Source organism: Typopeltis vanoorti, chromosome 14 (genome assembly GCF_054136105.1).
Source record: "Typopeltis vanoorti isolate ZY-2024b chromosome 14, IOZ_Tvanoo_1.0, whole genome shotgun sequence".
NCBI classification, from domain to species: domain Eukaryota; kingdom Metazoa; phylum Arthropoda; class Arachnida; order Uropygi; family Thelyphonidae; genus Typopeltis; species Typopeltis vanoorti.
The window spans coordinates 48,704,407-48,729,757 of NC_143562.1; the positions used below are offsets into that span (position 1 = coordinate 48,704,407).

The 25,351-nt window shown below is 35.9% G+C and overlaps 1 protein-coding gene across 1 annotated transcript in view; it reads right to left on the reverse strand.

The window, feature by feature from the left end:
• Nucleotides 1–992: 992 nt before the first annotated feature.
• Nucleotides 993–25,351, reverse strand: part of LOC150099441 (cytochrome P450 4V2-like) — a 36,752-nt gene continuing 12,393 nt past the window's right edge. Inside the window, exons 5-11 of the mRNA XM_090404225.1 lie at nt 22,901–22,970; nt 18,325–18,454; nt 16,822–17,007; nt 14,995–15,168; nt 8,721–8,787; nt 5,408–5,587; nt 993–1,360 (exon numbers count right to left, since the gene is read on the reverse strand). Coding sequence (XP_090260351.1) covers nt 1,194–1,360; nt 5,408–5,587; nt 8,721–8,787; nt 14,995–15,168; nt 16,822–17,007; nt 18,325–18,454; nt 22,901–22,970 — 974 coding nt within the window. The 3' untranslated portion in view covers nt 993–1,193. The remainder of the gene's footprint in view (nt 1,361–5,407; nt 5,588–8,720; nt 8,788–14,994; nt 15,169–16,821; nt 17,008–18,324; nt 18,455–22,900; nt 22,971–25,351) is intronic.

Consider the following 25,351-nt stretch of genomic DNA (forward strand, 5'->3'; position numbering starts at 1 on the left):
ACCGACTTTGCTAGGTATGTTATATGGAGAGGTGCATAGTATCCTCGCTTAAAAGCAAGCAAGTACTATTATTGCTTCAGATTTTATTTAATGACGAGACTCTACCCCTATGTGGTTATGAAAAAAAAAGGGGGGGGTGAATTGTTTATAACACTGATCGTCTTCTTGGGAAACAACTCGATTAATTTTAATACGATAAAAACAAACCTGTTTGATGAGAAATGGAAAACAACAGAAAAAATATAACTTATACTGTTATAATAAAAAAATACCACAGAGGTATCAAAAAAAGTTGTATAGTGTTGCCATCTATCGAGAAGGAAAACATTCTATATTAATTGGTTAAATAAATTAGCATTTGTTTGTTTCAAGCAAAAAAGAAGACTAACAAGAATAAAATGTAATAACAAATTAAAACAATACAAAGGTTTCTTTAGTATGATAATTAAAGAGAAAGAAATGTTTGCACATTTGGCTTTCATGCATGGATAATTTTTATCCTCAATTTGAATAACTAAGTTAATAAATACAAAAGATCGCATTCTTCAAGGGCACAAAGGGCAATATTATTCTTTACAGGATAATTATTTATATTCGGAAAATTTTTAATATTGGGCTTTATAAACAGTAATGACACACGAATGCTGTTTTTAATTCTAGACAGTGAAGCAGTATTGATAGTAGCATTAGGGGAAAAAAGCGTTTATTTATTCAATTTGCATCTGATCTCGCAAAATGGTTGGTAAAATTCAACATTGATGATATGTTTCTGAACGAAGCATTTCGGTTATTGGAATTATTCTATCTAGAACGTAATCTCAACAATGAATCTTCAGTTGATAAAGAAACTATCACCCGCAGAATTACCTGAAATTCGTTAGAAATTGTCATTGAAATAGTAATGAAATTCTTATTGAGAACTGATTTCATGATAATATACAACTTTAGGACTTTTGCATCTTACACTTACAGATGCTTTTCACATAGAGCTGTTGACTGTTAACACATTTATTAAGACGATGCCTTCGTAGAGTTTATCTACAGTAAATTGATAATCTGAATTGATATAATGCACAAGATATTCTAATAACACTTTTATCGTGATGTATGTCATGTACGAAACCAAACGTAATGACCAATTCCTTCAATGGATGAGTGAAATCGTGTGTTGGGACAATAACTATATATAATATTCAATTCTTCTGCCTGAGTTTAAACTGCATACGAAGCTTATTGGCTGGCCTTAAAACAATTTCTGCTACATAATTGATCTGATCCGGAGGGTCCAAAGAACGAACTGTGAACCTTCGTAAAATGTTACATAGAGAAACCTTTAGTTCCAACATTGCGTACCTCTGACCTAAGAAATAAAGGAAACAAAGGAATTACATAGAGCAAAATTGATTATTTTAATTACTTGAAGGTGTTACTGATTATTCTGTAGATAAAAATTGCCTTTCGTCAATATTATATTTGTTTCGATAATTAAAGAATACAAAGATCGATGTTACACAGATAAACGGGAGTTGATGAATTAGAGTATATTAAACTTAAGCTGTAAAGGATGGGGTGATCTGAATTGGTGTCAATCATTAGGAAATTCACTTCTTGTCGGAATGGAATGTTCTTAATTTAGGAATGAAGAACATTCCTAAATGGAATAATGGAAAGTTCTTCACGAGCCAAGCGGATCATTAAGCCACGATATATGCATTTCAGGAACTGGCTATAGAAGCAGTATAGATGCATTTTTTAAAAAGATACAAGAGAATAACTGTAAAGGAAATAGTATGGTGTGTTCCTTTACAGTCATTCCCTTATATCTTTCATTTTTTAAAGTGTGTGTCCACTGCTTTCATAAACAGTTCATGGAAGTCATTCCATATATCTCCTATTGTAAGAGTGAAACATGAACTTCACACGACTGTTCTCATTCGCTTGTTCACATTTTTTATATCGTGCAGTAGACCAACAATCCCATATTATTTCTTATAAGGAAAAAAACATTAGTTTTCCTCTCCATCTCCTGTTAATTTCATAAAATTACAAGTAGCCAATCGATTATCATAACTACCATAATACAATTTCTTTACGTAGTTAGTCAACATTAACCCAATAACTACGATTATTTTCGCATTTATTATAATATGATGTGATGACACATAAAATACACAGTATTATGTATCATAACCTATTATTAGTTAAACCAAAATTGCAATTCAGTATCACAACTTCAGGTGTGCCTCCTTATAAGCTTACAATCGAAAAAGTGTTCTATTTCCTTAATAACTTCATCATGAAATGTATGAGCAATTGAGACAAAAGTTCTCTAATTATGAAACCTTGAAATCATTTCTTTAAGTGGAGATCATTTAACGATCCCTTTTTGGAATATATTGATTAACCAATTGTATGAAGAGCCAAAGGCTTCAATTCGGCGACAAGAATTTATTTAAGTTAAGGGATATTACATCCCATATTGTTTCTTAGCCGATCGAATAAGAAACTCAAAGAGTTTCATGCCGAATATAGAAACAGTATAAAGTTCGGCGAATCCAAGCGTAAGCAAATACCTGGATAGTGCAGCACCTGACCCTTGAAGGTAGTGCAAGCTGAGACAACTCATAGAAATGGTGGAGCAAGCTCCGATCACTATTCTTGATATTTACCCATAATGTGAACGTAGCTCCTAGGAGCTGTATTTTTGTTCAACATTATGAGAGAATATCACTGCCTGAAGGTCTCTTCATTATAATTAATACTTTAATAGGACACCTCTTGGCAATTCTCATAAAAAGGATGTAAGTTCTGTTCGCTACAAACTTGGTATTAACTAGATCTACCTACTCACTGATGATACCTCAAAAAAGGTTGAAACCGGTCTGGATAGTGACTTTCTCTCATAATGTTGAACAAAATACAGCTCCTAGGAGCTAAGTTCACATTATGAGTTAATATCAAGAATAGTGATCGGACCTTGCTGTAGATTCAAGAGAAGAAGCGGAAACTAAACTGGAAAGATGGAGAAAAGTACTGGAAAGTGTACAAGATTGGTGGTATGAGACTAAGCAGAAGTAAGACAGAGTATATGTGTTGCGCAGTGGGCGGTGGCCAAGAGACAGATCTGGAGCTAGAAGGAAATGTCATCAGGAAGGTGAGAGACTTTAGATACTTAGGTTCAACAGTGGAAAAAGATGGAGGAGCTGAGAAGGAAGTGGGATGCAGGATACAAGCAGGTTGGAGGAACTGGAGGGAGATGGCTGGAGTGTTATGCGATAAGAGGGTGCCAATCAATCTGAAAGACAAAATTTATAGGACAGTAGTGAAGCCAGCTGTGACATATGCTATAGAAACTGTGGCCCTGAGGAAAAATAACATCAGCAGGATGGAAGTAGCAGAGATGAGAATGCTTAGGTGGATGTGCGGTGTGACCAGAAAGGATCATCTGAGAAATGACTATGTCAGGGGAACAGTGAAAGTTACGAACTTAGGAGCGAAAATACAGGAGGCAAGGTTGAGATGGTTTGGTCATGTGATGAGGAGGGAGGACGAATATGTGGGAAGAAGGGTCATGCAGATGGATGTGCAAGGAAGGCGGAAGCTTGGGCGGCCAAAGAAGAGATGGAGGGAGCTAGTAGAAGAGGACTTGAAGATGAAGAACTTGGATGTGGTGACAGCCCAAGACAGGAAGGTGTGGAGGAGATTCATAACAAACAGTGACCCCACTTAAGTGGGAGAAGCTGTAAAAGAAGAAGAAGAGTGATCGGACCTTGCTCCACCCTTTCTATGAGTTGCCTCAGCTTGCACTACCTAATGGATCAAGTGCTGCACTATCCAGGTATTTGTTTATGCTTGGAATCGCCGAACTTTATATGGTTTCTATATTCGCCATGAAACTCTTTGAGTTTCTTATTCGGCTAAGAAACAGTATGGGATATAATATCCCTTAACTTAAATACATTGATTAAAATTCAAAATTATTTTTATAGTATTGTCTATATTACTTAAATGATACACTGATCTGTAATTTTGCATATTATCTGAGGAGCAACATTTATGAAGGAGAATATTTTTATCAATTTCTCTTCAAAACCTATTATTCCAAATCTCAATGAAACTTTAAAGATGATCAATCGTAAAGGATTTGAACCTCATCTCATCTCTATCTCCAAATATATCACATTGTCATCAACGAAATATTTAAGACAACAACAACACTTTCCTCCTACTGTGATACATCATTATATATAAATCTAAACTTTCAAACATACTTTTGGAAATCGATAGGGAGCCTGTCCCACTCTTAACGTTGACTAATATCTGAGCCAGCAGGTGGGATTATCACCGGACAGCAGATTAAATAACCCTTTTAGTCGATTTTCATGAGTTGCAAGATTAAAAACTTAAGTTTTCGCTAGGAATAATGCTATGCGAATATCGATAAACTAAAGAAAACCCAATGAAAATGACCTAGGACTTACTTTTGTTGGTGACTAAGATTTTCTACCTATTTTTTTTCATATTAATATTATACTGCCACATAATATGATAAACACAGGAATTACCACTGGCGGCCACAGCGCACTACGCAATTGTCTACGGAGTTTGGTTTTCAGGGTGAAAACTATAAATCGAGTCGTAACAAAGCCCATTCCCCACTACCGCATTAAACTAGCAAACACACCTCCAGTTGAAAACCAGAGATCACAATTCTTTGCTTTCTGGATGGGATTCGAACCCAGATATTTTTATCCGAAATGCTCCTTCTGCCCAAACAACTTACTGAAGCTCCCTCTGAAATCTCAGAACGAACTTCAGTAAGGAGCTTCCTAATAACACGATAACTTCTTTCTCCACTACAGTCCTCTCATCCTCATTCTGATACTCTCGTCCTCAACTGCCCAAATTCCGTGCTTATTTTTTTTTTCAACACTAGTTTGAACTCCTATATAGATAAATCTCTCCTGTTAAGCAAATATCCAATTTTTCTATTCAATCTTTTGTGACAATATTACAATTATCATTAACACTTCCATATCAGGAACTTTTTGATAACGAAATGTTAAGTATACTCACAAAATGAAGTTACTTTTTCGAAGTTAATAATTTAAACTGCACGTATACCTTAAGTATACGTCCGAGGTATAATTCAACAAGCATTTAATATTGGGTTTCCTCTATTAATGCGAACGCCCTTCCTATTATTGCTTTGATTCGTCTCTACATCCACGCTCTTGCTAAATTGTTGTTGCTTTTGACTCATTTGTAAAGATTATGGATTTTAAGGCCATACACAACGTAGTCAATTCCTTATTATTTAGGTGGAAACCATCTCGTCAACGATTTCCGATATTATTATGCATTAGCTTTTATCACATTAATTAAAATAATATTGTTTGTAAATTACCAATGCAGTTTCTTGAACCAAACGAGAAGGGAATGTAACTGCAAGGACTGCGTTTGTTCCTTTCTTCTATCTGAAACCTTTCTGGGTCAAAGACATCGGGATTTGGAAAAACCAATTCATCACGATGAAGGACATAAAGAGGGACGTAAACTGATGTACCTTCAGGAATCACATGGTCACCTGCAATCATACAATTATTATTTAAATCATACACTTTTATATTGTGAGCTGAATATTTATGTTTTATTAGAGGACATTTTTGTTTCTTCCGTTGCTTGTCATAATCGATGTTTCATGCATGTTTTTTGTGTGTGATTAGAAAATCAAAAACAAATGAATAAGGTATTCGTTTTATATAAACCTTATATAAAATAATGTATAAAAAACGCAAAAAATGAAAGTATAGCATTGAAATTATTATTTTGATGTGAGATTTTTTTGTGCATGCGTTTCCGGTTGATAATTTGAAAAACCGAATTATAGTTCAAATCTTATTTTTCAGGAAACTTTCGATATTCACTGCCTCCTACTACAGAAAAATATATTTTTATTCCAGTAAGATTAATTATTTGCATAGAATTTCCTAAGTTTTTCTCTCTTTTTGATGGTATTCTAACCCAATTCTTTTTCAACCGAAGCGCAATGCTGTCATTCATTTTTTCTTAGGGATGCTATTTCATCGAGGATTTCTGACAAAAGTTTTGACGACCTTAATATATGAAATATAAATAATATGATATACAGTTTAAATAGGAACGTTTCTGGAAAAAATGCATGTATTGAGAGAAAGTAAAAAATAGAATGTGTTTTGAGTTTTGAGAAATTTTGCGAAATATTTTCTAATTTCACTAATATTTTCACGAAATTTTCACGAAATATTTCACTAATTTTGAGAAATATTGCGAAAACAAAAATAGGATATAATGAACTGGACTTTTAAAACATTATAGAAGTTTTGCAACTGAATATCATAATTAAATATGTCGATCGATTACGTTTAGCTAAATAAACATCACACACCAAATTAACATTAACTTTCCCTCTTTGGAGGCATCTAAAACCAATAAACGGAATGAGACCAAATTTTACATTGAGACTTTTGAAGGCATAGTAAGATGATTTACGCGAAAAAAAGATTCAGTACCAAAAGTCGCCGATAGGGGAACTTTTGGCGCTGGCGGAGCCAAAAACAAGCGGATAATTACATGAAAGGTAGTTAAAATGGAATAATAACATAAGGTCGCATATTGAGCACCATTTGTCGTATGTTCGAATAACTGCCTGAACCTTCCCAATCTATTTTTAAGTGGAATTGATGGCGCTGCTGTCACGTACGCACAGTAAAATTTGCATAATCCTTTTTACCTGCGTTTACTGCAAATATTTGACTGCTTTCGGCTCTACCAGCACCAAAATTTCCCCTATCGTCAAGTTTTGGTACTAAATCTTTTTTTTCGCGGAAATTATCTCCCGATGCCTTCAGAAGTCTCAATATAAAATTTGGTCTCATTCCGTTTATTGGTTTTAGTTATAAATACCTCCAAAAAGGGATGGTAATTTATGGCCACCCGGTAATTCTGTGTAAGTACAGCAGAGGTTTTTTAAGATATAAGTAAGAACGAAGCACGGCTCGAATTATAGCTGCACAAATGAAACACTACATTAACTTTATAATACATAAGATGAAAAGAAAAATAAAGAACTCATAAACAAATAATTATTTTATGAGATGAATTATCATGGAACAGCCTTAGCTCAGTTACGCTCGACAGAATCCTTTGCGTGGAAAGATCTGGGTTCTAATCCCGTTTATGATGCAAAGAAACTTTATGAATGCTTTTCTGTTAAAAGTGAGGTAGCCAGTCTCATACGAAAGTGAGGATTTTTCGTCAGGCAAGACAACCCTGTAATCATTGCCCTTAGAAAGCCGGAGCAGAGGAGTTGCAAGAGACTACATTAATTGCCTGAAAAACGATAATTATTGGACTCAACTCCTCTTGAAGGAACGGACGAGAATTGGATAGTTAGAATAAATGTCTGCGATCAGACACATTTTAATTTATTTTTAAAATATAAAATTAAAATGGTTATTTCAAAGAAATATAATTATCTGGTCAAGTGGCGCAATCAAATAGATGTTAAACATTACTGAATGCTACAAAAATCCACATTTTGAGTATAATGTAGAAAGATAGAAGTATTCATATATAATGATATATCTTGAAGCTATTGAATTCAGATTATACATTCATTCCAAATGGAATAACTACCACTAAATGCATATCCATTGTTTTCTGAGAATAGCAGACTTAGTTCTCCTTCTTCATCTGAACTCTGATCATTTAAACGCCGATTTCTTTGATATTTTGTAGTAGGCGGAGGATAACCTGGTGAACGCTACCAAATATACACTCCTCACCTGTCCCTCGTTTAAAGAATGACTGTGTTTCAATTTCCCTTGACTATAATATTCATATTACAGTCAAGGGAATTCAGAAAACAGGATCCCTTTTTGGAGTAACTTACACCGATTGCATTTAATGGCAGAAAGAGGTAACGTCTATAACTTTCTTTAAATTAATTAGATGGTGCTATTTTCTGCTCAAAACAGTTCTTGACACCTCTACAGCTTTTTATTTGTATACTCAGTCCAATTTCTTTATCATAGACGCTCTTTCTGCTTCATTACTTTAAAGAAATTTTTAGCAGCCACTAAGGAGCTGTTGGCCATCATCCATACACAGCTAATCTTCAAACTTACGGAACCATCTTCTGGTTGTATTTCACTTAATCTACTGTTGTTCCTTTCGAACGTCCTGCCTACTCCTTCTCAAGGCAAACAGCAGTAGTACGCAACAATTTAAATAAAAAAATAGTCCACATGGAGGTCCTCAGAACACACAATTTCATGTCATAAAATGTCAACTAGGGATATCTGATTGACCATAATCGGCAGTGATGATCCATCAGTTTATAAGAAAGCAAACATCGCTTTACTTACTCGCTTTCCTCGCTGAAGGTGAGGGGGGGAGTTACGTAGATGTTCTCCTTTTGATTTTTGCAAACACAAAGAAATCAGTATATATATTTATGCAGGCAGTTACGGAATCGATTCATTAAAATCATTCTATGATTTGTTTATTTATGTTTCCTTTTTTCACAGTTCTTACATTTCATTCACATTCATGTAAATGTCACTTTTTTTCAATAAAAGAATGAAATAAAATATTTACATTCCTCTTTTATGGCATCAGTCATATCATCAGAAATTTACATTTTAGTTGCTGATAATATTTCTTTCAATCTTACTTACTCAGGACAGCATCTTTCGAACATTGTCGTCCAATGATTGGAACGGAAGGATACAATCGGAGGGTCTCCTTTTTAAAACAAACGTTAAAGAAAATTAATTAAAACAACATTTTTATACTTGAAGAAATAAATAAAATCATAACTGGCATATAAAAATTTACAATGTATAAAACAGAGCGTGAAAATGAATTGCTAGAACGTTGGCAAATAAATAAATTCCGTCGTGTGATGACACAGCGTTCCCTCTTTTTATGGGAGTTCACGATACCTTCTAGTCCCCCCCCCCAAATTTTATCCGGGCTCCGGAACCGGCATAGGCTGACGAATGAGACCTATGGCTGGGTCAGTATTCCTGACGACTGTAATCCGTGTGTGTCCTCGGACCGGTTTGACTGCTTGCGGGATGAAAAACACCAGATAAATCGCGGAAAAAACCCTGCGGTCCACGTCCGGCTAACTTGGCTATGGCTGAGGAAGATCCTTGAGTTCCTCACGTCGTTGACGGGAATCGAACCTGGGACACTCCTTCCCCAGGCATATGGTTGCGAAGCGGAAAGCCACTAGGCTAACCGCGCGGAAGAACGCATCGGTAATAATCAAACAAACAGATCTAACTTTCGTTCTTAGTTAAGTATGTTTTAAAACCTTTATTTAAGTCTTCAATAATAATTTTATGTCTAATATTAAATTGTGCAAGGGATTCTTATGTATGTGAAAAATATTTAATATTTTTTAATTATATGTACATCTTAATATAGAAAATTAACACAAATAACACAAATATTGTCATACAACTGTCAAAGAAATGGTTGTAGCTCCCCCATACACAAAAAAAGCGAGTGGTTGTAAACCCAATATCCAACCAACAGACTGCGGATTGGAATCCAGCTGAAGGAATGTGTGTTTCTGATAGCCTTCAGGTGGAGATGAATTTCATCACCCAGTGTGAGACCATCGCCGCGCTTAGGGGGAACATGAAGCAGTTTGAAAAAGGCTCGTGTTTGGTCGCTAGAGCAGGGTTCCAGGACTGTGTCAAAATAATTTTAAAATATATAAAATTGATAAAAAAAATCCTTAGTCCACTCAGCTTGTAGACATTTTAAAAAGTAATAATCATACTGACTAGGAACATCGAGAAAGGTATAATAAACACACACACACACACACACACACACACACACACACACACACACACACACACACACACACACACACACACACACACACACACACACACACACACACACACACACACACACACGAGCGCGCGTGTGAATTCTTTGCCATAAAGAATTCCTTATGTTAATGCTAATTGTTATTTCATAATCTTTATTATTATTATTATTAAGATAGACCTCCAGGAAGTCAAGGACTCATTGAGGGAGGTAACATACTACACGCACGAGCTGTTATACTCGTTCTTGAATTCATTCATAATTCTAGAACTCACAACATCAAATGGCAATCCATTTAAATCACGCCACCCTCTGAGAGAAAAATCTAGCCATCACCCACTTCTTGGCGACATTCATTTTCAGCTTCAAGGATGCCCTCTTTCCCTTTCTCCACCCTCCATAAAATGAAAAAATCCACCAGCTACCCGAAATCCTGTATGACCCTTTCAGAAGTTTGTATGTCTCCCTCTTTCCCCTGTTTGCTAGTGTCTGCAGTCTACAAATTCTCAATCTGTTTTTATAATCAGCATTCCACAATACTGATGTCATTTTTAACACTCTTCTTTGCGTTCTCTCTCTCTCTCTCTCTCTCTCTCTCTCTCTCTCCACTCAGAATACCACGGAAACCAGGAGACAAGACCTGCGCACACTTGTCCAAGCGAGATCTTATCAAGGTGTTGTAACGAGGCTAGCATTCGCAGTGTACAAATTCTCAATCTGTCTTTATAATCAGTATTCCATAATCCTGATATCATTTAACACTCTCCTTTGCATTCTTTCTAATATATCAGAATCACAATGGAAACCAGGAGATCAGACCTGCGTACAATAGTCCAAGTGAGGTCTTATCAAGGTCTTGTAAAGAGGCAAAATGACATCCTTATCTTTGCATGTGAACGTTTATTTCGGTTGCAAATGTATTTTGAGTTGCATTTGCAATCATTGAACACGGTCCATTATTCATAAGCTCGGTATCTACTAACACTACAACATCCCTAGCCTGATTATATTCTTCTAGCATAATCCCATCAATATAATACGTCATTGTAAATCTAATCACGCCAAAGTGCATGCCTTTGCATTTACTGACATTGAACTAATATCCATTTTCCCATGCCCACAATTCCAGCCTATTCAAATCATTCTGCAAGTACTTTATATCAGCAGCATTCCTGATTACCCTAACCGTCTTTGCATCATCAGCAAATAGCTGTATTTCCCTTGTCAAATCCTTCCGAATATCATTAATGCACAGATGCAACAACAGCAGACCAAGCATTGTGGTATACCACTAGTTATTTTAACTCTTGCAGACTCACATCCCCTTTTTGATATCTACCGCTCCTCCATCCTCTAATACTCTCTAATATTTATAATCCAAACCCATATTCTCCACATTATGCAACATCTACCATGCTGCATTCTGCCAAAAGCCTTAGCAAAATACAAAAGTATAGGGGTGTATCCATTCCCCTAGCCTAGTTCAATGGTAACATTGTTAAAGAATGTGTGCAAGTTGCCAAAACATGGCCTTCCCTTAGTAAATCCATTCATTGCAAAAGTAGAGATTCATTTACATCTCATTTCTGAATACGAGTCATAACCAACTTTTCCAAAATCTCCACCACCACTCCTAGAGACACCAATTAGTCGATCATGCTTTTCCTTCCTGTGGAATGGAATCTTCTCTGTTCTGACACTCAAATTATATAGCCTGTTCATTAGCCAATTCATTGGGGACGTAAAAGTTCCTCACTCAGAGAAGCGTAATAGCTATAAGATATTTTATGTTATGTATGTTTCGAACGAATTTATAAACTAATCATTCTCTCCCCCCCGTCTTTCTCCTATTAGCCAATCATGTAATCCCTTAATACTCTTAACTAACTTTCTTCGTTTACCGTCAGTTTTTTTTAACATCCATATTATAAATCTGATGACTACAGCCGCGAACCAGAATCCTAATCTGCTCGGACTAGAAACTTTTATACACGTGTGTGTACCCATTCTCTTCTTCTCCCCGTGCAAGTGAGAATCTTTTCCATAGAAGAAAAGGGAAGAAGAAAACTCAATGCCTTAATCATTGTCAAATCGATATGATTCCCAAACTTAAATTTCTCATCTGTCATAATATCGAATTTGTTACATTCAGTGACTCCTTGCAACTTCTTCTACTTTCCAATGATCTAATCGTAATTGAATACAAAAGCAAATTCATTTACATTTCTCTACATTATATTTTTATACGCACTTCTATCGTGATCAATCTACTAGTCCAGATCAACTTAAAGAGAACTCTGACCGTCAGAATAAAATTGACTGTTATGTTAGATGTTAAAATTGACAATTATTCTTACTTTATGTTCTCTTTCTGGAAAACTGGCCGGTACCATTATCACTGGTTTCTCCGTTTGCTATAAACTGCTTCCATTCTTAATTTTACAAGCCGCATATAGGTATGTTTTGAATGATTTTCTTTGTCAATTCATAGACATGACGTTGTATCATTTGAACACCTTTTTAGTTATATCACACACATAATAATACACAGCTGTTAACCCAGGTCACACATGGGTTGAAAGCTGTTTAAAATACGCAGATATAATTAAATATTTTTCAGGTGTAGCAGAGCATCAACATGATTCAATTAGGACTCCTGTGCACGATGTGACAAATCTACACAAAGTTTTTTTCAGAAAGTAAGAACCTCTAACACACGCTCTTCTGCATAAATACGGATATTTCTTCGATTTAGCAGTTCTTCAGCTAATTTTCAGTAATAAGACCACATGGTTAGGTTATATGGTTAATTAAAATAAACCATGTAACCTAACAAGTTTCGTAAGTTATCGGACTTAAATCATTACTGGTACAAAATGTATACATATAAAAATTAATTACAAATAGCAGATATTATCAGACCGAAAGGGTAAATGATTTAAATATAAAACCGTCGGACATCTTAGCCTGTTTATTTATCAATCTGTTCACCAGTGCACCTAGGGATGACACAGGGAATCTGCTTATAAACCTTTTCCCGCCAGACACAGACTAATTACCGTATTTTCCGGTGTACAAGACGCTCCTATGTATAAGACGCACCCAAGAAATTTAATACAAATCTGACCACGCCAAGTTCTAATCATTTTTTCTGTAAGCGGAGGTCCAAAATGTCTTTCAGCTTCCCTATTCCCATGTTCTTCCGCATATTTTACAACCTGCAATTTGTAACTTGACGTATATGAATGTCGCCTGTGTTTTTCCATCACTAAAATCTACGGGGAAATATCAAACTGAACACAAAATATCTTAACACGTCAACTCAATACTGATAAACATCGGTAACTGATTACTCGGATAAAATATTATGAAATTTGAATAGGGACTCCCCGTTCTTAGCCAATGACGCGCTAGAAGTCACGCGAAGGTCACGCATCAATTTGATTGCACCATGAACCGCCTACAAAGATCTTGAAACATAAAAGGGAGTGCGTATGATTTGAAAAGAGGAAACAATCTTTACCTTCATTATATAAGACGCACCCTATTTTTAAGATGAATTTTTAAGGTCCAAAAGTGCGTCTTATACACCGGAAAATACGGTAAGAACTGTATGGAAAACACTTCCTTTACATTTCAGGATAAATATCCGGAACAAACAGAAGGACGTGTCATGTTTTTTTGTTTTTTCCTGTCACTAACCGTATGGAGAATTTTATGGAAAATTTCGAAACGAAATTTTCGAAGATGATGATAAAGGTAAAGATGATGATAAAGATTATCTGAACAGCTTACATCCCAATATAAAATTCACTCTTGAACTGGAAGATCACAAAGAAACTGTTCCTTGGCATCGTTCTCGAAGTAAATGAAGAAGAAAGAAAGCTTAATCTTTTCGGTATACATAAAACCTACCGCAACTGGAAGATTTTTATGTGCCCTTCACACCGTCATCCATCACAAAAGACAGGCATAATAAAACATTATAAGATAAACAGCATAATATTTCTAGTACGTTAGGAATTTGCCGGCCTGGTTGGCCGAGTGGTTAGCATGTCCCCTCTTCAGCCAAGAGTGTGCGGGTTCGAATCCCGCCATGGATATGGATGTTTGTTCGTTACAAACTTTGTGTGGAAAGGGAATCTGCGACCCTACCACTTATTCTAGCAGAAGACATCATTGCCAAAACCATGTGAGGAACGGCAGTGACCATACGGCGTCTGCGGACGTCAAATGTGAAAGAAAGAAAAAAAGGAATACAGAGCGAAGAACTCTTCTATCTGAGGAATACTATTGTCCTCAATGTGTACGAAATGGAGAACTTCCACATCATTCCCATGGAAAAAAAAAACAGACGTATAAGAGGTGTATTGCTTTTGTGGCATTTGCTATGTAGGTAGTCGGGATGCTCGAGGTAGATCCGCATGTGTGAACACTTAAGATACGCCGAAAAAAAAAATACCGAAAAAATCAGGCTTGACATCTCCCACAACTATCGCAAACCATCAAAGAGGTTGGCAAGAAACAGAAATGCCATATATTGATCATAACTGTTTTAAACGTTTAAAGAAGCCTCATAAATACTTCGTTTCCCTACGCAGGGTAATAAAAACAAAGGTTTAATCCCACACTATATTTGGTCTACTTTCATCACAAATTCTAACAACCGCAGACCAGACCTTGGATATGTCACTCATCATGCTAGAGAACGTAACAGCAATAACTGGCATTGTTCCAAACCGTGCATAGTAATTAAAATTGATTTTTCTTGTGAATTTGCTTGTATGTACTAGCTGGAGTGGTTCCGATAAAATCTGCTATATGCAAGTCATTTTTTCTACTGTTTTTATATACGTTTTGGTATCCGCGATGATGTAATGCCTATGCCTTACGAAACTCATTGGATTAAAATGATGAGCTACTCTTAATCCATTCATTGAGTATTTTGTATTATGAACATTGCATTACTTTTTCTCTTTGACCACGATTTAGGCATGACTACAATTGTCTCCTGATTGAAATGCTCGCAGTCTGCGTTATGAAATGCATAATAATACTTTATTAAAATTAATTTAAAACTAAAATAAGAAACAAATATACTTTAAGGACGCATTCCAGATATTTCATTTCTTTCGTGTCATCCATTGTTACCGGTCGATCATCGTCATCTCCAAAAATGAGGTCAATTTCTTCATGGATGTTCTTTTGTACGTGTGGATACCACCCAACAGAATACAAAGCCCAGCACAGAGCTACGGCCGTAGTATCGTGGCCCTACACGAAAGATAAAGAGAGATTAGAAACAAATTTTAATTGATTAAAAATAACAGCTTATTTAAACGACTGATTAAGTAAACAGCTACGAAGGTTTTCTGTACTCATGTAGAGGATGGCGAACATGAGTATTTAAATATCAAGAAATTAAAAAGAAGAACAATATGACTTCGTTGATAATTCTTTAAGATCCTATGTAAACCTAATAGAGAGACTGAATGAAGTTGATTAATCTTGCAGGAAAAAAAATATTTGTTTTATACTCAAATTGTGGTTAAGTTAAGGGATGTATTTTATAATGTTTTTCCAGCAATCGAGTTATCGTTAGCATAAGTTAAAATCAACGAAGTGTCCATATTGATTACACTTCAGGAAATTTGCTTTAATGAAAGAATATTTAATCATTGGAATAAAATGAATGAAAGAATTGCAGAGCTGGGGTTATACTTTTAGCGCTATTATTATTATTATTATTATTAAAATAATGCGGTCAGAGTATATACACCATCTATCAATAAGAGTACGGACACTTTAGCAATTTACAATTGATACTAGCAGGCGAATCTTAATATCGGGTAGATTCTCCGTTGGCTTTGATCACCTGCTCCCCTTGAGGAGGCTTTCCAATGTGCAGCAGATATCAACCAGAATGTGTTTCCATCCCTCCATAAAAGCAGCACTAATTTCAGCGACAGATTGAGGACGGTCTATTCTGGACCTCAATCACCGCTCCAATTTATCCCAAGAGCGTTCGCTTGGGTTGAAGTCAAGACTCTGCGCATGCCAGGACCGTCGTTTAACATCTATTCATACCATTCCATAATAGCTGAATCTTTGTCGCATGGGGCATTGTCCTCTTGACAGTAACAGGGTCCGTTCCATAAAATCTCCGCAGTGTAGGGAGCACGTGATTATCCAGAATATGAAAGTACTGAGCTGCCTTCATGGAATCACAGACAATGACCAGTGATCCCATTCCAAACCAGCTGAATGCACACCACTCCATTTTCTCCTCCAGCATCAAACTTTACTACGGGTACAGCACGCTGTGGTAACAAGCATGCTGTACCCGTAATAACCCTGCTATCAGACTGGAAATAGGTGAACCTTGATTCATCGCTCCAGAATACCGTTTCCGCTGGTCACTTTTCCAGTTCACGCTCTTTATAACATGCCAGACGAGCCGCCTTGTGATGTTCGGGTTGTGTCCTGCTTTTCGACGGAAACTCAGTAAATAGAGTTCTTTTCGTACAGCATTAGTGCTCACCATAGTGTTACTAGCGCTCTGGAACTTATCCCGAGAGACACTCTGTGCAGAAATTAGCCGGTTTTTGTGTGCCACCCGATTTAACACCCTATTATCATCGCCAATCATTGATTTCGGATGCTCTAGTTGAGCGGCAATGGCTCGTACCGACATGACACCAATGTGAGAGCCCACGAAGACACCTCTCTCGAAGTCACTGAGTTAACGCTGTGTTGCCATACCACTTGTATTCAACTGTTAGGATGGAACACTGCTTCCTACTATCTGTTCACCACATTTTATGTTATTAACAAAACGTGGAATGTTAATTTCAAATAACAGGCGTATCCGGACAATTATTGGTAGAGAGTGTACTTAGAGATAAGCTCATATAAATACATTTTTACCTCAAACATGAAAGTGTCCACTTCTTCTATGATATCGTCTTCAGTAAAACTTGGATCAGAGATATGTTGGTGCAAAAGTAGATCAAGAAAAGCCAACCTCTTTCTGAAATGTTCATTATTGCCAGGCATGTCGTTGTGTATGGACACTGGATTCTTTATAAATGACCGCTTTCTTTTCTTGATAATCTAAAAGAAAAAAGATTTCAGAAAAATTAACTTCAAAGATCACTCGTTTTACGTTATGTTCTTATATTATAATTTATAAAGAATTCCTAAAATGATTGTGTAGGTGATGATAGAAATACGATTTATTACCATCGCATTAGATTTAATTACGAACACAGAAGTATGATGAAACACTATGTATGTTATGTCCTTTGAAACTTTACGATGTATTTAGTTATGTCAGCACTTCCAAATGAAACGTGCTCAGAAGACTGCGTTGCAACGGCTCTAATTGAATAGCCGATCGTATATTTTTAAAATACAGTTTGCCATTGAAAATTTTCACAAAATGAAAATGAGCAGCGTGGAGTATTGCAGATTAATCTTGTCTGTTGTGCGAATTCAGTGGACAAATGATATTTTTAACAATAAAGAACTAAAAATGTCAGCAAGTCGAAGCTTTTACATTTCTGCCAATCTCCTGTTTTTCAATACCTGGCTCTCAAATTTTCTTACACAATTTTTGAGATACCACTTATAATTATTATGTGGGCTGAATAGGTAAAGCGCTGAAGAAGTAATTACGAAATTCTATTAAACGATACATGTTACTTTACATAGGCTACTCTGCGATATTTTTATGTTGTAAGAAAATGGTTGATAGATGCGGTCTGTTACATCTTTTTGAAATTAGAAAACAAAAACTGGTATTCAACAAGGTAGTATTTACTACAGAAGAAGAAAACTACATTACTACAAAAAAGCATGGGAAAATTAGCAAACAACATGGAAGATATTTTGGGTTACAGGTATGATCAGTGTATAAGAAGGCTCATAGCATTAATCGACCCGCAACTCACTATATGAGGGTTCGTTTATCAATATAATTTAATATTTCCTATATATTATTTGTCCGCGCGGTTAGCCTAGTGGCTTTGGGCTTCGCAACCATATTCTTGGGGAAGGAGTGTCCTAGGTTCGATAACCGTCCACAACGTGAGGAGTTTAAGTGTCTTCTTCAGCCATAACCAAGTTAGCCGGTCTTGGGTGTGGGCAGCAGAGTTTTTTCCGCCAGTTTATCTGAGGTTTTTCATCCCGCAAGCAGGCAAACCGGCCCAGTGAACACACAGTTACAGTCATAAATACTTACGGCAAGGAAGGCAACGGGAAACCACCTTGCTCATAATCATCTCTCCCTAGAATGGTAGCATATAGCTACTCTCCCCCGGCCGCATGGCAGATGGAAACCAGAAGAAGATGTATTATTTATTAATATATTCATTAAAATAATTTATGATGACTTCGAATGCATACCACTGAAAAATATTCTGCACTAACCTGCCTAGTAAAACTGTGCACAGCACTTAAGTCTTTCTTAAACTGCCATCCTCCAGGTGAAAAGTAGAAAAAGATCAAATCTGTCCATATCCAAGGGCTTATTACTCGACGGAAAACACTTTTGGTTACCCTAAACATGAATAGTTACTTGGAATTAATTCAGCAACAAAAAACATTCGTTTTCAATATTGTAGGTTTAATTGTTCTAAAAAGAAAATATAATTTCGTAGTAGAATAAAGAGAACAAATATTACATAAAAACGAGTAATATCTCTTTTTGTTCTTATTTTGTTCATGTTTATTCATGACCAAAATAAATTATTCCTACAGAAAAAATGTCTCATCTTGTTCCAAATATATTAATAAGTGCACTCTGACAGCATATTAGCGTCATAGATGCTTATATTAAAAAGAATGGATGCAAGGACGCACATTAGGTGATCTAGAAGATTTAGTTCCAGTGATTTTCCCATTCACAGGGATTATATTCATGAAAAAGAATTAATCCATGACGAGAACATATTGTTGAGAGGGAGTAACTGGACTTTCAGATCTGGACTAACTGACTGCTGCTGGATCAGATTATTTAAAAGTAATTCTAGGAATACGTCTGAAATATCGGCGTCCTGCTTGACAAATATCGGAGTCAGGTATGGAAGTGTGGACACCACACTGATAAGGAATCCGTTTTGTTGAATAACAATGTAAGGTGATTTTATTTTGATTAATTCAATAACAAATCTTGTTGTATATTTCCTTAGGGACTGAATCTCTGAATGCTAAGTACTCCATCTGAGAGGACCTGGTGTATTTCATACACACGCGTGATTGTTTCTACACACAGCGTCTTATTTTCCAAAAGGAGTCTGTGTTAACCACCTCAACGCCATTATGGATCAAATACGCATCCACATATGCTTCGTATCCATCATATATTTCAATAGTATTACAATTTTAATATGCACTTCGCATCCATGATAAATTTGACGTCTATAGACGACTTGGCCAGTTGCGTGGTTATATCCTTCCTCTGGTATGAGTGAATTTCTGAGTCTTTAGATAGTAGATACATATGGTCAGAAAGACGAATTTCCTCTCTACATGAAAGATACCACCACCCTGTTTATTGGAGTAGGCTTTTGGGATTATCTCATCTTTAGTCTGAAGCGTTCTAGGCCTAACAATGAAACAAGGAATTTATAATTTCAAAATTATTTTTATTTTTCAACATAATCTCCCTTAAGACTAATATATTTATTACAGCGATGCTCCAGTGCCATTATCCCGTCCCTGTAGTGGTTCTCGGTACGATCTACAAAATACCCTTGTAGAGCTGTAAAGACCTCTTGATTCGAAGAAAAATGTAGACTAGCGAGGAAGAGTTTTAGTTATGGGAAGATATAAAAGTCAAAGGGAGTCAAATCTGGGAAATAGGGTGGATATTCCAATAATTCATAGAGCAGATCCCTTAATTTTCCCATTGCCAAAACTACTTTGTGGGCAGCTGCATTGTCCTGATGAAAGACGATTTTTTTTCTTTTGCAAACCGGGTCTTTTCTCACTAGTTGTTTATTCTCGTCTGGTTAAAAGATCGGAATAATATTCCCCGGTTATTTTTATACCTTTTTCAAGATTATTAATAAAAAAATGACCATCTCAACTGCATTGGTAAATTTGGATTTGGAGAGAGGAATGAAAGAGGAGAAATACTTATTGCATTTGCAGAAGAAAATAACCTCTTTATTATGAACAGCTTTTTCAAGAAGAAAATCAACCGAAAATAGACTCGGAGAAGCCAAAATGGACAAACTTACAATGAAACAGACTTCATCCTCTCCAACAGAAGATATATAATAAATAATACCGAACTGCTTAACCCCTTAACGTACCAATAAAAAACCAGAAAGTGGTCGTTTTTCTGCCACATTTTAGGCTAGTTTTGGGCGAGGGTGATTTGCTGGATCAAATTCATCATTATTTGAAAAATAATGATGAATTTGTGCAAACGCAAACGAAATAGCCGATACACGCTGTTGGAAACTTTTCTCGGCTGAAAGAAAATGAGCACAAGATTGTCTAGCGTCTATATTCGGTTGTATTTATATGTGAAACCAAAATTCAAAATCAATTTTGGTGCAATAAACAAAAGACATGTCACAGACATCTTTGTAAGTTAATGGGTTAATAGATTTAATAGTGGAAGTGATCACAGACTAGTAAGGGCAAAAGTATGCATCAACAAAAAATGGGAACGGAATAAGCTCATAAGAAAGTCCCATTTAGTGAATCTACAAATCCTCTAGCACAATAAAAGCTGTTATAGAGAATCACTGAAAAATGAACTCAAAAAGTTAAACACAGCTACTACCATCGATGATGCTAATGAAATAGTAACAAAATCTCTCTTGAATTGTGCACTAGAAATGGGAGGTGTAAAAAGGCACCAAAGAGAGGAAAAACTAAGACAGGAAACCTTAGATTTGATGAAGAAAAGAAGAGATATGAAAAGGGATTTGAATGACATCAATAAAATAGAATATGCGGAAATTTTTAAAACTATACGGAAAAGAACGAAACAAGAACTTCGATCATATAATACTAGGAAAATTAAAGAAACAATAGAAAACAATAGTAATATGAAAGTCCTAAGACGAACATTATGAGTTGGAACAAAGGAAATTTCTGCTGTAAGAGACAAAAATGGTATGAACTTATAAAAAATAGAGATGCGATAATCAAAAGAATTCAGGAATTTTATACTAAACTCTATGAAGACAAAGACTGGAACATCCAAGAATCATCTATGGATAACTAGAGTGTGGAAGAACAAGATGCCCCTGAGATCTTACAAGGTGAAGTGGAAATAGCACTGCGAGAAATGAAAAATGCAAAGACCCCAGGAGAAGATGGAATTATGGTAGACTTCTTAAAACTGGGAGGAAGCCCTGTCATCAAACAGCTGACTAAACCCTTTAATAAATGCCTAAAACAGAGAAAACTTCCAAAAAATTGGAACAATTCACTTCTAATATTAATTTTCAAAAATTGGAATAAGGAAGAAATTACAAACTACAGACCTATAAGCCTACTCCCACCATATATAAACTTTTCACGAAAATTATAAATAATAGAATAAAATCTAAACTAGAGGGAATGAAATCCTATGAACAAGCTGGATTTAGAAAGAATTACAATACTTTGGATCATATTCAAAGAGATAAGAAGACAGATATCTGGATAAGATCTAAAACAGGTGTTATGGATATTGTAAAGCACATTAAACAGGCTAAGTGGTGATGGGCTGGCCACATTGCTAGATGCAGTGACGGGAGATGGACTAGAAAAACAACAGAGTGGAGACCAATCGATGGAGCAAGACAAAGAGGAAGACCGAGAAGAAGGAGATGGGATGAAAAGGAAAAAATTGCAGGAGTGAGATGGATAGGAGAGGCAGAAAAGCGAGTGATCTGGAAAACAATGGGGGAGACCTTCGTCCAGCAATGGATAGAAACAAAGGTTGAAGAAGAAGAAGAAGAAAAAGAAGAAGAATAAACAAAATGCCTTTAGCATCCCAAAACCCCAATGCCATGACCTTTCCTTCTGATGGAACCGACTTTGTCTTTTTTGGCGCTGAATAACAGGCTTCTATCCACTGTTTGGACTGCTGTTTGGATTTTTGTGGGCAATGCTGAATCCATGTCTCATCCATAGTATTAAATCGACACATAAAATCAGTTTTAATCTTGTTAAAACGCTCCAAGCACTGGTCAGAGATTTTCACGCGAGTGCGCTTTTGATCTTTTGTCAGCAAACAACACGGCACCCATCTTGAGCAAAGCTTTTTCATCTGCAATTCGTCATGCAAAATATATCCTGGTGTTTATTTCTGGTGTCGCTACACTTTTTGGACGTCATTTACGTGGATCATCTTCAAGGCTAGAACGGCCACGTTTAAACTCGGTAGCCCATTCCTTAATTGTCGAAAACGAAGGAGAACAATGCCTATAAACTTTTATGCACTTTGAATGAATTTCATATGGCGTTAACCCTTCTTTTACAAAGAATTTTATAACAGCACGATACTCAATTTTATCCATTTCAAGGGATACAGACAATACTTTTGCTTCAGACAGTTGTATAAAACAAACTACTTGATAGAATAACTTGCAATTACACATGGATGCTGATGACAGATATACCAACTTAGAAAAGCATCTTGACGGTAGTGTTGCCATCTATGGTCAATGACGAGAACTTTTCAATCCACCTTCGTACACAATTCGTTACTGTATGATAAATTAACACTATTTTGTTTTTGGAAGGGTCTCTTTCCACGATCTATTCTAAAACAAGAGATGGAATTATCAGACCGCACATATTCGACTCATTGATTTATTTTTTTGGGAACGATCTTAAAACAAAATAACATGCAATTTCAACAGAAAAAAAACGAATCATGAATTGAGTGGACAGCTGGATAAAGTGGGCAGAATTTACTTTGATAAAGTCGATACGTTGTTATATTCTTGTTCGTTTAAATCACTGTGTGTTTAGTCAATTAATAAATGTATCTTACCTGTGAATTGCACTGATATATTGCTTATTACTTCCAGACTGAGCGTTAATCTTCATTCCCATAGCAGTCTCTATTGAATGAAAAAAATTTCATTAAATCATAAAAGCACATCGATGTCGTAAAAGTCTTATAACTTATTTCTACTCTAGAAACAGCATTCTGGCAAGCGATAGGCATTAATATTTTTATCGGTGAAACCAGATATATCAAAAAATGAATAGACCTTAGTGTGGAGATAGGGAAGAAGAATTCAGTTTCAGAAAGGTATGAATTTCAGGTACCAGTGGTTTATTTTACAGGTAATGCGCTTTCCTAAATCCTCAAACTTATTTACTTACATGCTGTACCATGTATCAATTATATATATATTTTAGGATTTATTCTACTCTTGCAAGAATAACAATTTTGTTTTTTACATTTCATCAATAGCATCTTTTCATTCTATCATAAATGAATGGATCCTGATCTGAAACAAACGTAATGTCTCATTTATTTATTTATTTAAGAAACAAATCCACTCAGCTGAATGAATGTTTATCCGACATTAGACATTAGAATACCTGCATTCTATTGTAGGAACTTTCATAGTAACAGTTTGTCAATAGAAGTCTGATTTATAGGAGTGAAAATGAGTCAACTTGAGGAGACGAAGTCAGTGTGTGTTTGAAACAGTTTCGGTGATTAAACTTGTAACTGCAGCAAACGCACGATTGGCATTCCTTAACGAAGGCAACCTTTTTTATAAGCAGGAAGATCTTCAAATTAGTCTTCAATAACTTTTAAGATAATAATACATCTAGTGCATTTTCGAATTCACATCAGTAAAAGAAGCGCATTTTACATCTACTCTCCGCCTGTAAGGATATTTTTGCACTTTTTTCAAATTCTAAAAATAGTTATGTTTTGTTCCAAAGATGTAGAGTTTTTTCCCAGGAAATATTATGTGATTTAAACTATCGCATCTAAGGAAAATTGAAAGCACAACACAGATTAATAATAAATGCATACTTATAATATTAATTACGAGTAAAGAAACTAGATGGCGGTGTTTCTACCAGCAAAACACAGCAAATGCGCTCAATTGCTGCTGTGCTGATTCCGCCTATTCTAATTGGGAAATGAAAAACTCCTTAGGAGATTTATTTATTATTTACTTCTAAGTATTCTGATTTTAATAAGAATTCAAAGACTAGTAATTAAAAATCATATTTTGATTATGCATTGAACCAAAGTATTTAAAGTATTTAAATTATTTAAATTTAAATTTAAATATTTAAAGTATTTAAACTTCAGTCTCTGTAAGCGGGTATTTGATATAATGGACATTCCAGCATACGAATTCCTAGCATCGTATCTAATAGCAACCGATCGACCCAACAACATATCTCACACAATCCATATTAATCATGCATATATTCATGCATGCTCGTAAAAACACGGACTGCGATTATATCAAGTCACTCCAACTCTTTCGACTTTCTCTAGGGTTAGCCATATCTTTAGTCCGCTCAGGATGGCAGGTGATTCATTAAATTAGCGGACCGCTGGACGAAATTAATCCTAGAAGTCGAAGCCAAGATGGGCTCACTGGTGTAATGTGTCACGAATTGTCATCTTGGAACAATGGATGCAGTTTCAGGAGACGGCAACCATTACAAGAACAGTTGGACAATATCGTCGTCTGAGAACTACGTCAACAGGGAAATGGTTGGAATCCTACGATGTCCTATTAGAAACCATCTGTTATGATTGCTACTGCCAGGTGTGAAAACATATCCAATAGAACTGCTTTAAGAAGAGGAGTCTCAATTGAAGTGGACTCTAAGCAAGGAAGAATCTAACTTAAAAAAATACCTAATTTCTTTGAAAATATTATATTCTGATTCTGATTATTCTGACTCCTGATTCTATTCTATTCTGAAAAAAAGCAAATATAACTATTTTAAATGCATCTCGTGAGATAGAGAATGAAAAACAAATCAGCAGAGGAAAAATTTTGGCTTGCAGTTTAACGTGCAGAGCTCGTCCAAGCTGGTGCCCTGGACATGTAACCTGAAGCCTTGAATAAATGGAGTACAGGTCTGTTCTATGATAAAACCAGTTTTATCGTACAAAAAGATGCTAGATATGATCTCACTTGGACAGGATGAGAGATGTGCTACCATCCTTCGAATATCAGAGAAATTGATACTTATGGTGGAGACAGTGTTCTGGTGTGAGGTGGAATAATGATCACTGGCAAAACCTCTTGATGTTTTGATAGGGATACCGTAATTGCGCGGAGGCATCGAGAACAGATTCTCAGACCCAATGAAGAACTCTGCTGTGGTGCAGTTGTCCCAGAGTTTATTTTCATGTATGATAGTGCCACTTCGCAAAGAGCGCAAGTGACGGAGTATCTATAAAATGAGGATATCCAGCATCTGTCTTCTCAGCACAAACAACTGACTT